General features: G+C 43.1%; 1 protein-coding gene across 1 annotated transcript; it reads left to right on the top strand.

The window, feature by feature from the left end:
- The first annotated feature begins 11,381 nt into the window (after nt 1–11,381).
- On the top strand, nt 11,382–13,178 carry LOC140302855 (nuclear factor 7, brain-like). The gene is made up of 2 exons (XM_072381370.1): nt 11,382–11,651; nt 11,750–13,178. Exon 2 carries the CDS (start codon nt 11,767–11,769, stop codon nt 13,147–13,149), a length of 1,383 nt encoding a protein of 460 aa, XP_072237471.1. The 5' UTR covers nt 11,382–11,651; nt 11,750–11,766; the 3' UTR covers nt 13,150–13,178.
- The last annotated feature ends 3,307 nt before the right edge of the window (nt 13,179–16,485 follow it).

The raw sequence follows: 16,485 nt of genomic DNA, 5'->3' as shown, positions 1-16,485 counted from the left end.
ACAACCAAAATGGATGTAAAACAAACTGAAATATTTCAATACCCCAAAAAGAAATGAAGAAAAGGAAAAGAAACTGTGGTTCCACTTCACTATTTACTGGTTTCCAACCTTCAGTTCCTTATTTTATTGTAGTCAGTTTATCTCGTGTATCTTGGGCCAAAGAACAAGAAAAAAACTGAGTCTCAGGTGGAGAAAAGCAGTAAAATAATTCAAAGGGCAGCTCTCAGGTGTTTTCTGTTCCTACCGCCCTCCTGGAACAGCAGCGATGGCGTCCTGGGGAGGGTGGGGGGGGGAGGGGTTCCTCAACTGGCCCAGACAGAATTGTCCCTAAAAAAAACCCAGTCTGCACACAAGTGTGCAGAACCGTTAGACTTCCACACTTCTTCAATGTCTTTTCTCTAATGTCCTTGTTTTAAAACAAATAAAATAGCATTTTAGCTAGTTAACCCACACATTAATTAAATAATTCCCCTTTTTCTTCACAGATGGAATGAAACATGTAATAAATTGAATTATCATGTGCATATCAGGCTTTAAACATGAATTATAAGCTTCAACATGAAAAATACAGCATTTTGTAATACATTATACACTGAATGGCGTCACTCTGCATCACTCGCAGTTTATGCTCTGTGCAAAGCCTGAATTTACAGGCCGGAAAGGAAGAAAAGTGCTAAACATGAATCACATCATCACAATACTCAATAAAAACAGGTCTCAAGCATCATTTAACAACATTCATCTACTATTCTGACTGGTTATATGTTTCCCAACGCATTGAACTGTAACTAAAGTGCTAATTGAGCTAAGCTAACTCACCAGAACTCACCGCTAACAGCAGCCTGTGGAAACTCTCTTTTCCTCTGCTTCCCGGCAGCATGGAGTTCCTCCTGCCTTCTCCTTTTTCTCCCGGTCTTTTTTTCTGTCCCGCGCCTTTGCTCTCACGAGAGCTGCAGGTGATACGTTCAGGACAAGCCCGAAAATTAGACTATCAGACGAGAACCCTACGATACGTGATGCATTCAAGGAACCCGATATTTATTAGCGCTGTAAACATAATCAGGGTTACAAAATGATAAAATAATGGATGATGCTCACCATTAAGGAAGAAAAATAACCAGGTAAATGTTTTGGAATTTAAAAGGTAAACCTCCAAAATGCAATAAAAACTTAAATCTGTCGTTTATTCAGCTAAATCTTTATTAAGAGACATGAATACAAAGGTTTGTCTGTGTGATAAGATCCAGCTCATTGGGCAGAAACATGAAATGGATTCAGAACTATGGAAGATTTCAGACATTTATCATAAAAAGGACCAATCATTGGCAAAGATTCAGCGTAACCAGAAGCATGACATGCCTTATGTCCTGCAGCCATCAGACCCAACAGCACTGCTTCTGTCACGTTTTGACTTTGTTTTCAGGGTCTTGGTTTATTTTCTTGTCGTGTTTCTGTTCCACAGCTGCTCCTCGTCACCAATCACCTCCCCACGGTATTTATCCTCACCTTACCTTCCAAGTTCATGTGAAGTCACAGCTTTGTCAGGTCAGGTTTTGCCTCTTGGTTTCTCAAAGTCTCGTCTTGTCTTTGCTTCATATTCATAGTCAAGATTTTTGATATCTGGCTCAGCCGCATCTTTTCTTCTGCTTTTTGTTTTGTTAATAAATCTGAGTTTTACTTTGAAGTTCTCACTCTGATTAGTTTCCATGATGAACCACTGTGTGTCGGGGTGCTGAAGAGAAGTGAAACTGGAACTGTTTGTCTGTGAAGTTTAGTTTGACTCATAAACAGAGTGTTAATGGCTTCATTTTCACTCACATTTCAGTCATTAAATTCCCATCAGTCAACTTGACTTCCACCCTGAACTATGAGAGCGTTTCAATCAGGGTGCCGATCAATCAATGATCATATCTGTGACACGTAGTGATGCTGATGATTGAGACGTCGCCGTGGTGACAGATGTGAGCGATGAAGGACTGCAGCGGATGATCCCAGCTGTGTAAAGACAGATGCTGTGCTGCTGATGGGACACACTTGGTTTGCTGATGATGAAGCGGCGAGCAGGACGATCTGATCGTGTGTCTCAGTGCAGCGGGTTCACGGCTCATTGTGTCCGGTGGCGTCTCAGTCACAGCTCAGAATGTTTCTACCACGGCAGAGAAAACAGAGTTTAATTAATTCTACAGAATCCTTTCTGTTCACGCTCAGTGTTACGACTTTTTCAGGCTCATGAATCAGAGGAAACTTCACTTTGTTGGAGATCTGCTTGTTTATCACCAACAAACTGCAGGAGAAAGTTGTTCCTGCTTCTATTTATTTGTGCTTAATGTAACTGCTTTTCTTTGTCTTTTGCCAGAACTAAAGACCACTGCAGCCAAAGAACCTCTGGGTTCTGATTCTGATGAGACTCAAAGGACACTAAAAGATGTGAACCCACTCTGACTCCAGCTTCTGTTTCCTTTCAGGCTCTGTCTCTACATCTGGGCTCTCTTCCACTCTTAGAGGAAACACAAACCATGATTAAGACCTGATTAAACTGGATTACAGCTACAGTTGGGTTCTGCTCCTTATCTGAGGGTAATTATCCTTGGATATATGGCGGTGAATGAATGGAATCACTGGCACAAAGCAGGTCATACCCCGGTACCATAGGTGGCGCTGTCCCCATTTCAGCTATCGCTAATAGAGCCACTTCCTGTTGACGTCTTCACCGCCAACAACAACAAACTCAGGCATTCAGAAAGATGGCGAACGCAGAGCGAGATGAAGCTGCGTCCCTCTCCATCTGTGATGAGCTGGTTATGGCACAGACGATGCACAACGAAGCATTCTCCATCGCCTTGTTTCTTTCTTTCTGACGACAGCAACAGGAATATGGCCTCCTTCCACTTCAGGGAGACGATACCGGGAAAAAATCTGGAGCAGAACGCTCGATCTGATCCACTGTCGTCTGGATCGAGTTATCTCAGGGTCTTAATCTGATCCGATCCATTTCTTGTCAGATTAAGCTTGTTACATGAGCTGAATAACTCAGTTTTATTGTAATTTAACCATTAATCCGCACTGACTGATTCTGCTTCATCAACACACAAGCAACTCGCTTCAGTTCTGAACCGGATGATCAGCTGCTAAGTAGTTGTTGGATTACAGCTACAGTTGGGTTCTGCTCCTTATCTGAGGGTAATTATCCTTGGATATATGGCGGTGAATGAATGGAATCACTGGCACAAAGCAGGTCATACCCCGGTACGATAGGTGGCGCTGTCCCCATTTCAGCTATCGCTAATAGAGCCACTTCCTGTTGAAGCAGGTCATACCCCGGTACCATAGGTGGCGCTGTCCCCATTTCAGCTATCGCTAATAGAGCCACTTCCTGTTGAAGCAGGTCATACCCCGGTACCATAGGTGGCGCTGTAGATCCGAGGTGAAACATCTTCAAGATCCAAGAAGAAGAAGAAGCCCAGCTGGCCTTGTTCAAAGCTCTTGGGAATTGGTGCATTTACATATTCAAAGGTTTAAAAATGCCAGAGACCAGATCTACCACAGACTGAAGCTGATCTTTTATTTATTTATTCATTTATTTATTTGTGTTACTTATTTTTAGCTTCTTCATTTATTTGGTTTTACCCAAATCCTGCAGCTCCTGACAAGAAGATCAGTTCGATCAGCTTCAGTTACCTTCCTTCCATGTGTGTGTGTGTGTGTGCACGTATCTGTGTGTGTGTGTGTACCTATAGATGTGTGTGTGTGTGCACGTATAAATGAGTGTGTGTGTGCACGTATAGATGTGTGTGTGTGTGCACGTATAGATGTGTGTGTGTGTATGTATAGATGTGTGTGTGTGTGTGCACGTATAGATGTGTGTGTGTGTGTGTGCACGTATAGATGTGTGTGTGTGTGTGTGCACGTATAGATGTGTGTGTGTGTGTGCACGTATAGATGTGTATGTGTGTGTGTGCACGTATAGATGTGTGTGTGTGCACGTATAGATGTGTGTGTGCACGTATAGATGTGTGTGCACGTATAGATGTGTGTGTGTGTATGTATAGATGTGTGTGTGTGTGTGCACGTATAGATGTGTGTGTGTGTGTGTGCACGTATAGATGTGTGTGTGTGTGTGCATGTATAGATGTGTGTGTGTGTGTGCACGTATAGATGTGTGTGTGCACGTATAGATGTGTGTGTGTGCACGTATAGATGTGTGTGTGCACGTATAGATGTGTGTGTGCACGTATAGATGTGTGTGTGTGTGCACGTATCGATGTGTGTGTGTGCACGTATAGATGTGTGTGTGTGTGCACGTATCTGTGTGTGTGCACGTATAGATGTGTGTGTGTGTGCACGTATAGATGTGTGTGTGTGTGCACGTATCTGTGTGTGTGCACGTATAGATGTGTGTGTGTGTGCACGTATAGATGTGTGTGTGTGTGTGTGCACGTATAGATGTGTGTGTGTGTGTGCACGTATAGATGTGTGTGTGCACGTATAGATGTGTGTGTGTGCACGTATAGATGTGTGTGTGCACGTATAGATGTGTGTGTGCACGTATAGATGTGTGTGTGTGTGCACGTATCGATGTGTGTGTGTGCACGTATAGATGTGTGTGTGTGTGCACGTATCTGTGTGTGTGCACGTATAGATGTGTGTGTGTGTGCACGTATAGATGTGTGTGTGTGTGCACGTATCTGTGTGTGTGCACGTATAGATGTGTGTGTGTGTGCACGTATAGATGTGTGTGTGTGTGCACGTATAGATGTGTGTGTGTGTGCACGTATAGATGTGTGTGTGTGGCCTTGTGTTTCACTGCTTTCTTTTATTTGCTTCTATCTTATAAAGCACTTTGTGCTACATTTTCTCGTCTGAAACGTGCGATATAAATAAAGTCTGATTGATTGATTAATTGATTGATTGATTAATTGATTAATTAATTGATTGACAGTAGAAATAATGACATTAAAAAGAACAGAAATAACTGCTTGCTGTGTCATCTGTTGCTATGTGGATGATTATGGATCCTGTTGAAGTACCACAGAACGTCCCGTTTCATGGTCACAGGTCACTGAAACAATATGTTTTTTACTTTAAATAAATATAGATTTACGTCCGAAGCGGCGGTTTGACGTCGTCTTCGCAGCGCGTTCGAGTGCGAGTCAGTTTGCCGGCGATGTGAGGACAGCCAATGGGAGGCCTGGTGCTTTGGTGCTCATCCAGACTTTGATGCAGCAGTCTTCAGCCGCACTTTCTCCTGGTAGAAGCAGGTTAGCTTCTCCATTATTCTGTACCTGAACGTTTTATTCTTGTGATGGTGAGATCCCTCATTCATATGAAATTAGGCGATGCAGCTTTGAAACGAGCTGCTAAAGAGTCTGTTACTGATTTATAAAACATCCTGAGTGAAGAACACTTTTACATTTCAAAGAAAGTTGGTGGGTCAACTCAGGCAGGGGGAAGAAATGAGCTTAACAGGAAAGACAAACAAGTGCAGACACACATTTTTCAGTAAAAATGTGTCTCTGATTCATTGTTGTAAGACTGTTTTAACTGAATATAATGACTCTCAAAACTCTGAGTGTCCAATACTGTTCAGATTTACAGATTTACTGGATTTAAAGATGGAAAATGGATGTTTTTAAGTTCCCCGTTTTCAAGAAAAAGAAATCTCGATGACTCATATTGCCCTGATTTTACTTCTAAGTAAACTCTTCTAAACTGATGCAGAATGGTGGCGGGGGGGTAAACAAGCTGAAGGAAATAGATCAGTCGGACGCATCCTGCTGCTTCTCTGACACATTAAACGCATAAAGACTCAGAAAGTGTTAAATCTGCTTTAAAAAACTGTGAGTGAGAGGTTTTAAAACGAAACGTGGAAGATCACAGGTGAGCCGGAGTGAAGACCAGCAACACATTTGACTGGTGGGTTTGTTCCTGGCTGGGTTTCCATGGAAAACAAACATTTAAAGTGTGCTGTCTGCTGTCATCTTTCTGGCTCCTGCCTCGACGCACCTGCGCTCACATTTTACGGCTTTTGTTGTGTTTTTCCTCTGGTCTTTTATCTTTCTTATTGTGGATGCCGTTTGTCTGTGAAGTGCAGCTCGGTGTGAAAATGCTTATCTGTCTTATCATTTTGTATTGTTGGATGATGGGAGTGCCAGAAAGAGAATAAATCTGGAAAACAACATATAAAACAATATAAAACATAAGAAGTAGGGCCGGGACTTTAACGCTTTAATTACGATTAATTAATTACACAAAATTAACTCCTTAATATGCATTTTAATCGCACTTATTTTTGCACCGCGGAACGTCTCTAACTGGATGAGTTTCAGGCGTACCGATTATCCTGGAGCACCAACTAACGGTCACGACTTCAGACAACAACTAACCACAGTGAACAATAGTTGGTTGGCCCTGTGGACGGGAAATTTGGTCTTAAAAGACAGATGGATGGGATGGTCGTAGCGTAGTGGTGCCCCCTGTATAGAGGCTACAATCCTCACTGCAGTCGGCTCTGGTTCGAATCCCACATCGGACGCCTTTTACTGCGTGTCATTCCCCCCTCTCTGCTTTCTGCCTCTTTTTATCTGTCCTGTTCATTAAAAGGTATAAAACATTTTAAAAAACAACAAAACTGATGGATGGATGGAAGCGTTGATAAGAGCACGGTTGGTTAAGTACCACCTTGAAAAAAAATAAACAATGTTTTGTTGCTTAAGCTTATGTATTCAGTCATTATTCAATGGTATAAACTAAAATCCATGTGAAAAAATTGCATCTCACTGTTCTCAGGTCAAATATTTATATGCGATTAAAATGCGATTAATTTGCGATTAATTTGAGATTAATTGCGATTAATTTTTTTAATCGAGTCCCGGCCCTAATAAGAAGATACATGTGTTTGAAAATGTGAAAATGTAAATACAAATTAGAACCATAACTTCAGCAGCTGCAGTGATTTGTCACCTCAGATGTGTCCAGAGGTACGGTTGGTGAACAGCTGATGCTCAGAACCGACAGACTCACAGCAGAAACTGGGAAAAAGAAGGAGCAAAGGGATCAGAATAGAAGGATGTAGATGCATAAAGCAGATCATTGCATGAAGATATAATGATAAAAAAAGAAACAGTAGTGTGAAGTTAAAGTGGCTTTAAAATGTTGCCATTAATAGAAATCATGAAGATCAGGTTGGAGAGGATCAGTGAGTGGCTGAGTTACGCCTCCTCTCAGATTATCGAGCCGCCTGGCAGCAGGTGTGGGTTGTTTGAAGTGTCCTGTCGAGAGAAAAGCAGGTGAGAGTCAGAGAAGAAGTCCGTGTTGGAGATGCAGAGGTCATGAGCTGCTGAGTCAGGCAGGCTGTCAGCCGTCGCTTTGACATGTCGGCCTGCTGAGAAAAGAAAGCAGAACCCTGCAACACGACATGACTTCACCTGACAGGATGCAGCGAAAGATCCAGCTGAAAAGGACATTTTAAAAGTCCGGTGACCGCATCACCTCAGTCAGATTTATGGGCCTGTCATAAAGCCTTCAGGCCACAACTCTGCAGCCTCACAAAGACGCAGAGCAGCAGCTGCATGATTTTAGGCTGTTGGCTGGACTGTAACACATAGAAATGGTGTAAAACCTTCTTTTATATCTATTCTCTGACCAATTATTACATTCTAGCACTTTTTATAGATGTGTTCAAAGCGGGAATGTTACAGAGAGAATCAGTTTAGTCTCAGAATTCCCTTCCAGTTTGACATATACTGCACCAGTTCACCACAAAAGGCTTCTACATAACATAATACCACTGAGAAATAGTTTCATGCACCCAAATGTAAGTATTATATTTCACATATCAGTAGGAATTACTGTTATTCAGTGTAAATGTGCTAGATGTATATGGATAGGATATTTTCCCATCTGAAACCAGTTTCACAGGGATGTGAACATACTTTAATGTTGACAGTTTAGTATTTTTCCAATTCAGACGACTTTACATTGAAGTTTAAATCCAAGTATGATGACATCTAAAGTTACGACTCATACTGCCTGCTTAATGACTTAATGAGCTCCATCACATCTTAAAGATCTCACAGTTGGATATTTCCCCAACAGAGCACTTTGCTCTCAGGCTGCAGGTTTCCTTGTGGTTCCCAGAGTTTCTAAAAGCAGAATGGGAGGCAGAGCCTTCAGTTATCAGGCCCCTAAAAGCAGAATGGGAGGCAGAGCCTTCAGTTATCAGGCCCCTAAAAGCAGAATGGGAGGCAGAGCCTTCAGTTATCAGGCCCCTAAAAGCAGAATGGGAGGCAGAGCCTTCAGTTATCAGGCCCCTAAAAGCAGAATGGGAGGCAGAGCCTTCAGTTATCAGGCCCCTAAAAGCAGAATGGGAGGCAGAGCCTTCACTTATCAGGCCCCTAAAAGCAGAATGGGAGGCAGAGCCTTCAGTTATCAGGCCCCTAAAAGCAGAACGGGAGGCAGAGCCTTCAGTTATCAGGCCCCTAAAAGCAGAATGGGAGGCAGAGCCTTCAGTTATCAGGCCCCTAAAAGCAGAATGGGAGGCAGAGCCTTCAGTTATCAGGCCCCTCTCTGTGGAACCAGCTGCCAGTTCCACAGTTCTCACCTCCTTCACCTTCCTTTAATTTTAATTTAATTCTATAGTCTCAACCTAACCTTGGGAAATAATGCAGTAATTTAGCAAGATAAATATTTGACTTAAACTGAGCTGAATGGTCTCAGGCCTCAGATCTTCTCTCATCTGAACAACAATCAGTCTGAATCAGCAGAAGAGTTCAGGTTCAGCGGGTTTAACCCATCCAGCCACACATGTGCCACAATTCAGACGCCAGGCAGCACCTCATCCTTCTCTCCTCTTTCATTTCTTGCTGATTCAACAGTCCAATAGTTCAGCAGTTACCATGACAACACCAACCAGAGTAACACGTGAAAACTTAGCTCTCAGACACATCAACAGCAGATAGGAGCGGTGCTGCTGGCAGCTCTGTTCAGAATAAACACAAAGAATTTACGTATTTGTTTTAATGTTTCAAAAAGAAACTCAACAGGATGTGAACAGATTTATGCTCAACATCCACCCAAACTGGAGGTGTGGCACCTTCAGGGGACAGAGTCTGCAATGAGCATCACCTTTAGTATTAGTGTCAGGACATAAAAACATGTCCTCTGCAGGCGTTAAACGCGGGAAGTCCAACCTCAGACATATGAACGGATGATACGACTTCAGGGGCTGATCCTACAGCTGAAGTCAGGGTCTGAGTGGGAAAAGAGGAAGTTAAACTACAGCTAACAAACTAATGTGTGAAGTTAGCTTCAGACACACCTGGAAGAATGCAGCAGAATCTGACCCTCAGAACATAATGTTCACATGTCTTAAGAATGTCAAATAAATCCTTCCATAAATATAAAAAATAGTAATTAATTCATTAAATTAAAAGCGAAGCATGCAGATAAAATACTTTCAGCTGTCATATGCACAGCTAAAATAACTGTTTTCAGCCTGGATTTAAACAGATTTGAGGCCCGTCTCACATCTTCTGGAGGACTGTTCCAGATTTTAGGAGCATGAAGCTGAAAGGCAGCCTCAGCTTGTTCAGTCCTGACTCTGGGAACCAGCAGGAGACGCCTCCCTGAGGTCCTCAGAGTCCAGGAGACGCCTCCCTGAGGTCCTCAGAGTCCAGGAGACGCCTCCCTGAGGTCCTCAGAGTCCAGGAGACGCCTCCCTGAGGTTCTCAGAGTCCCAGCTGGTTCATATGGCTCTAACATGTCAGAGATGTACTTTGGTGCTACACCATGAATGAAACTGTTTTAAAGTCTATCCTCTGAGCGACAGGAAGCCAGTGCAGAGACCTGAGATCTGGACTAAGATGGTCTTATTTCCTGGTTCTGGTCAGGACTCGAGCAGCAGCGTTCTGGATGTTCTGCAGCTGTTTTACGGCCCGTTTAGAGTCCAGAGAGCAGCCGTTACTGTAGTCCAACCTGCTGGAGACGAATTAGTCTTCCATTGTCCGGTTTAGACACTATTCCTTTGATTCTGGCAATGTTTTTAGATGGTAAAAAGCTGCTGATGTTACTGATTTAATGTGGCTGTTAAAGTTCAGGTCTGAGTCCAATATTACCCCGAGATTTCTAACTTGATTATTAGGTTTTAGAGAGAGAGTCTCAAGGTGACTGATAACACTTTCTCTTTGTTTCTGTGGGCTGCAGACCATGATTTCAGTTTTGTCTGAGTCTAGCTGGAGAAAATAGTTTTGCATCCACTCACTGATCTGTTGCAGCGACCCAATGTATCTACAGGCCCGTGTTCTCCTGCCATCAATGACACGTAGATCTGAGTGTCATCTGCATAGTTGTGGTTGGACACATTATAGCTGCGTATTAGCTGGCCTAATGGGAGCAGATTGAACAATAGGGGTCCCAGGATTGACCCCTGGGGAACCCCATAGGTCGTAGCTATTTGGTCTGAGACACAGTTATCAATTTCAATAAATTATCCAGTCCTCGAGATAGGACTTGAACCAGTTTAAAGCAGTACCAGAGATTCCCACCCAGTCCTCTAACCTCTGTAATAAGATCTGGGTCAGCTGTGTCACGGGCAGCACTCAGGTCCAGTAGAACTAAGACTGAGACTTTGCCTGCGTCTGTGTTCAGGCGGATATCGTTTGTCACCTTGATCAAAGCTGCCTCAGTGCTGTGGTGGAGCCTAAAGCCTGATTGGAAAGTATCAAAGACTGCTGATCTGAAACCAGCTTTGTCAAAATGCGTGGATCCAAGACACCTCTGGTGAAATAAAGAACTTATTGATGAAGGAACCTTTTAGCTCTTCATCGGAGTTCTTTTAGTGGAAACCCACAACAGGCAGGAACTTTTCAGGGGGATAAATATTTCCTGAGGACTTAATTTAGATCCTGGTCCCTTGGAACACACCAAAGGTTCCTGGAGAAAGTTTCCATGATGACGGACGACACACTGGAGGAAGAAGGGAAAGCTGCTGAGTTCAGCTGCTGATTCTTGTTTTTAACAGTTTGAATGTGAGCTGCATCACAACTAAATGTTTCACAACCTTCATAAAGTTTGTTCTGAACTGTGCAGATAAAGTCATGAATGTCATCCTGCTGGCAGCCATGGAATGAAACACACCTTAGTTACAGGTGAGGCAGCAGGTCTAACAGGTTTAAGCTCCACCTGACTCAGCTGAGACGAAGCAGGAAACAGTCAGAGATTCTTCTTCACTACAGAGAGACACACAGACGATCAGATTCAGCTTCAGACCAAACTCACAGCTTCCTCTGAGTGAGTTAAGCTGCTGATTCTTGTTTTTAACAGTTTGAATGTGAGCTGCATCACAACTAAATGTTTCACAACCTTCATAGAGTTTGTTCTGAACTGTGCAGATAAAGTCATGAATGTCATCCTGCTGGCAGCCATGGAATGAAACACACCTTAGTTACAGGTGAGGCAGCAGGTCTAACAGGTTTAAGCTCCACCTGACTCAGCTGAGACGAAGCAGGAAACAGTCAGAGATTCTTCTTCACTACAGAGAGACACACAGACGATCAGATTCAGCTTCAGACCAAACTCACAGCTTCCTCTGAGTGAGTCCAGCTGCAGGAGAGAGAAGTGGAAACTTCAAGCTGCTCACACTCCACACACTGAAGGTGAGTTTGACCAAAAACACCACAAACACTCAGTTTGAGGAAGTCAGTAGAGCTGGGAGGGGAGCCATGGCTGACTGTGTTCTGTCTGCTGTTTTCAGCTTCACTCAGAGACTAAATGGCTTCCAGATCAGAGGAAGATTTCTGCTGTTCGGTCTGTCATGACATCTACAGAGATCCAGTTCGTCTGTCCTGTAGCCACAGCTTCTGTGGAGACTGTCTGAGGAGCTGGTGGAGAGAGAAACCAACACAAGAGTGTCCAGTTTGTAGGAAAATATCTGTGACAGAACCACCCTGTAACCTGGTGTTGAGGAATCTGTGTGAGTCCTTCATACAGGACAGAGATCAGAGAGCTTCAGAGGCTCTCTGCAGTCTGCACTCTGAGAAACTCAAACTCTTCTGTCTGGACCATCAGCAGCCAGTTTGTCTCATCTGCAGAGATTCAGAGAAACACACCAACCACAGAATCAGACCCATCGATGAAGCTGCACGACAACACAAGAAGGAGCTTCAGAAATCTCTGGAACCCTTAAAGGAGAAACTGGAGCTCCAGAAGAAAGTTACAGAGAAGTTTGATCAAACAGCAGAACACATTAAGGTCCAGGCCCGACACACAGAGACGCAGATTCAGGAGCAGTTTAAGAAGCTTCGCCGGTTTTTAGCAGAGGAAGAGGAGGCCAGGCTGGCTGCACTGAGGGAGGAAGAGGAGCAGAAGAGTGGGATGATGAAGGAGAAGATGGAGGCTCTGAGCAGAGAGATGGCAGCTCTTTCAGACACAGTCAGAGCCACAGAGGAGGAGCTGAGAGCTGAAGACGTCTCATTCCTGAACCACTACAAGGCTGCAGCGGAAAGAGTCCAGCGCTGCCCCCTGCTGGATGATCCACAGCTGCACTCAGGAGCTCTGATAGACCAGGCCAAACATCTGGGCAACCTGGCCTTCAACATCTGGAACAAGATGAAGGACATGGTCTGCTACACTCCTCTCATTATGGACCCAAACACTGCTGGTTCAGAGCTCATCCTGTCTGAGGATCTGACCGCTGTGAGTTTAGGAGAGGAACAGGACCTTCCTGATAATCCAGAGAGGTTTGATTATAACTTCTCTGTCCTGAGTTCTGAGGGCTTTAACTCAGGGACTCACAGCTGGGATGTTGAGGTTGGAGACAGTGCAGTCTGGGATCTTGGTGTGAAAGCAGAGTCTGTCAAGAGGAAGGGAAGCATAGAGTCTGGATTGTGGATAATTGAGCTCTATAAAGGTGAATACATAGCATGGTCACCACCAGCTGGATTCACTGTTCTTTCAGTACCAGAGAAGCCTCGGAGGATCAGAGTGAATCTGGACTGGAACAAAGGAAAGCTGAAGTTCTCTGATCTTGATACAAACAGACACATACACACCTTCACACACACTTTCACTGAGAAGATGTTTCCATATATTAAGTCTATGAATAAAGTGAAGATGTTACCGCTGAAGGTCTCAGTGACAGTGGAACAGATCTGATGTGTTCAGCATGAAGAACACAGTTCACATGAGACAATGGCAGTGGAACAGAAGACCGTTTCTAGCTTTGTGGGGGCCCTAAACAAGATGTTTTTTGGGGGCCCCTAGTTTGTCAAACTACAATGAAGAGATTCCTCACCTTTTAGGTACACTAAGATCTATAAGACTTCATGAGCAAAACAGGCTACAGTTAAACTTAAACATCTTAAGTTGAGCCACTCGGGCAACTAGGTAGTTTTATCGAAAAAACAACAGCTTATTGAGTGAAAGTCAACATGTGGGGTTCCACAAGGTTCCGTTTTGGTGCCTAAACTCTTTTTTTTTATATATATATTAAAACATTTGAGGTTTCAGAAATCTTACACTTTATCTTGTTTGCAGATGATACAAACTTATTTTGTTCAGGTGATAATTTAATAACATTATCCAATAACGTTGAAATGAAACGGTTTAACTTCAATCTTGGTTTTATGTAAATAAGTTATCGTTAAATTTGGAAAAAAATTAATTTGTGGTGTTTTCTACAAAAAATTAAATGATCACTTGGAGGTGATAATATTGATAGTAAGTATTAGTATTAATAATAAGGTTAAGGTTTCTGTGAGCTGTTGTTGGAGCTCATAGAGCACATGTAAAAAATAAGTATCAGAAAGCATCTTCATTCTGAATAAGATTAAGTATGTTTTTCATTGTAAGACAATGAGGATGTTCTGCTGTTCAGTTATATCGCCTTATTTTAGTTTCTGTGTGGAAGTTTGGGCTGACATGTATATAAGTAGCAGAAACTCATTTAATCTCATTTAATCTCATCAGAAGCTGAATTTAGAGAACATGATGGATCATTTAATAAGTTGTTTTTACTGAAACTTAAAGATATAATAGAACTGCAGATGTTATTCATCATGTTTAAAGCAAAAAACTAAATATTGCAAAAGTTGTTCATGTTACCTGCAAAAGAGGAAAATAATCTGATCTCAAACATTAAAGAGATCGTACCGATTTAAAGCAAATGTGTTTCTCAGCTGCTGGAGTCAAACTCTGGAATCATCAACATATTGATTTAAAAGGTTGTTCAGATGCTTCCCTGTTTAAGGAGAAAACAATTAGACATTATTGGCTGGAATTCTCATTTTCACTCGTTTACTTTGAGGAGTAGTTTGTTTTTTTCTATGTTGCAGTTGTTTGATGGTGAATGTAAATAGAAATAATGGACCATCTTAGAGCGTTTTCCTGTTGAAGTAAAGCAGTGTATCAATAAAAATGAGATTCTTCTTACTGCTTCTTTCCCATCTTGAAAAGTGTTGATTCACAGTTTCTTTTCCTTTTCTTCTGAGGCTTGCTAACAGCACGAATAAACCGACAAAAAACCCCAAAAAGGCGTCACACCTCCAGCTGTCCAGCCTTACCTTTATCCTTTCCTTCCGTTTTTCAGCGCTGCTAATATCACATATTTTTGCTGCCATTACAGCGTTTGTCTTGTTTACGTTTCTCTCTAACGGGAATTATGGGTAGCTGTCAATCATCCGTTCCACTGAGGGCAGTATGAGGAGCCGAGCTGTGAAAGCAGCACTAATGTTGGGTTACAGCCTCTCTGGACAACATAATTTCACACATTTCTCACACTTTGTCTCTTCCTGTCAGGGAGGAAAATCACTTCCTGAGTCAGTGTGTCGATCCCACCCTGAGGTTGGGGGCTCTGCACCCCGACTCGCTGTAAATGTGGGGTTTAACATTCAGAGCAGGGACACTCACTCATTAAGATCAGTGTGATCTGACAGCAGGCGTGTGATGGCAGAGGGGAGCTGATCGTGCTCGATTCGAGGCGCAGCAGCAGAGCTTTAACAAGGATGAATCTTCAAGTACTTCACACAAATCCTCACTATCTCGCACATAAACACTGCAGGGGTGTCTGATTACATCTCATCTCAAGGATGCTTCGATCAGTTTGCAGCTCCTCGCAGCACCTCCTGCTGCGCAGACTCGCATTTACTCCCCCTCACGTTACTGCACTTTAATATGGTGGAGATATGCAGCACTCAGAATTACACAGCAGCGTGGCGACTGATTATGCGTCGTGAAAGCTGACACAGAAACAGCTTCACCAGCTTTGCCACATGCCGAACTGCACCACATCAGCCCTGACCGCGTCACCCTCATTGATATGCATTTAAACTGGTGCCACATGTGCTGCTGGAGAGGAGTCAGGCAGCGTTTTTCAGCAGGACGCCACCCTCCATGTTGCTACCATGAAGTTAAGCCGCCCGCCAATGAAAATGCAATTTTCAGCCCTGTTCACATGGTGCTTTTTTTCCTTTTTTAAAAGGCATATCATTATAAAATAGGCAGTAAGTGACATGCCTGACCAGCTTTTCAGTGTCTCCAAATCACTGATTCAGTACAAATTTTATCCCAGCATCACGAACACACTCAGATTACCTAACATCTGATATGAGGTGAGGATATAAGTTAGCTTCTGAACAGCATGCAGCATAGCATGCATTTCTGAGTTCCCCTTTCAGAGCACAGCATGTATAGGATTCACTAAGGTTTACGGTGGGAAATTAACAGCTGATTAAGGCACCAAAATCTAGTTTGTGTTTTATTTTACGGCCAAACATCATGTTTGGATTGAATGCTGACACAGAAACAGCTTCACCAGCTTTGCCACATGCCGAACTGCACCACATCAGCTCTGATTTAAACTGGTGCCACATGTGCTGCTGGAGAGGAGTCAGGCAGGGTTTTTCAGCCCTTTTTTCCTTTTTTAAAAGACATATCATTATAAAATAGGCAGTAAGTGACATGCCTGACCAGCTTTTCAGTGTCTCCAAATCATAAGGAACTAATCAGGTAATCTCAGATTACCTAACATCTGATATGAGGTGAGGATATAAGTTAGCTTCTGAATAGCATGCAGCATAGCATGCATTTCTGAGTTCCCCTTTCAGAGTCCAGCATGTATAGGATTCACTAAGGTTTACGGTGGGAAATTAACAGCTGATTAAGGCACCAAAATCTAGTTTGTGTTTTATTTTACGGCCAAACATCATGTTTTGCTCCCAGGTTTTGTTTCCTCTGTCTCTTGGCTGCTGGAGCTGAGATCTCAGTCAGTGTTTCCACCTGTGCTGTTCCTGGTCCTGAGGTCGCTGACAGGCGTGCACGGAGAATTAGCTTCAGGCAGGACTGTGTTCACATGCTTTCCTGTTCTGCAGCCGACCTTTACAGAAACCGAGGGATGGAGAGAAGCTGCAGGGAGAGCATCTGTTGGGTAACGTCGGCATGTTTTCATTCTTCTTATAAACAGACGTGAAGCTTCAATGACATCATAATCATGTG

The sequence above is a fragment of the Leuresthes tenuis genome, unplaced genomic scaffold (assembly GCF_036924035.1).
Source record: "Leuresthes tenuis unplaced genomic scaffold, fLeuTen1.0.hap1 SCAF_3, whole genome shotgun sequence".
Classification (NCBI taxonomy): domain Eukaryota; kingdom Metazoa; phylum Chordata; class Actinopteri; order Atheriniformes; family Atherinopsidae; genus Leuresthes; species Leuresthes tenuis.
The sequence above is the reverse complement of the archived record's forward strand: the minus strand, read 5'-3'. Positions and strand labels throughout refer to the sequence as shown.

Bases quoted from the DNA above. Each gene is read 5' to 3' on its own strand.
- LOC140302855 (XM_072381370.1), top strand. From the start codon at position 11,767: ATGGCTTCCAGATCAGAGGAAGATTTCTGCTGTTCGGTCTGTCATGAC.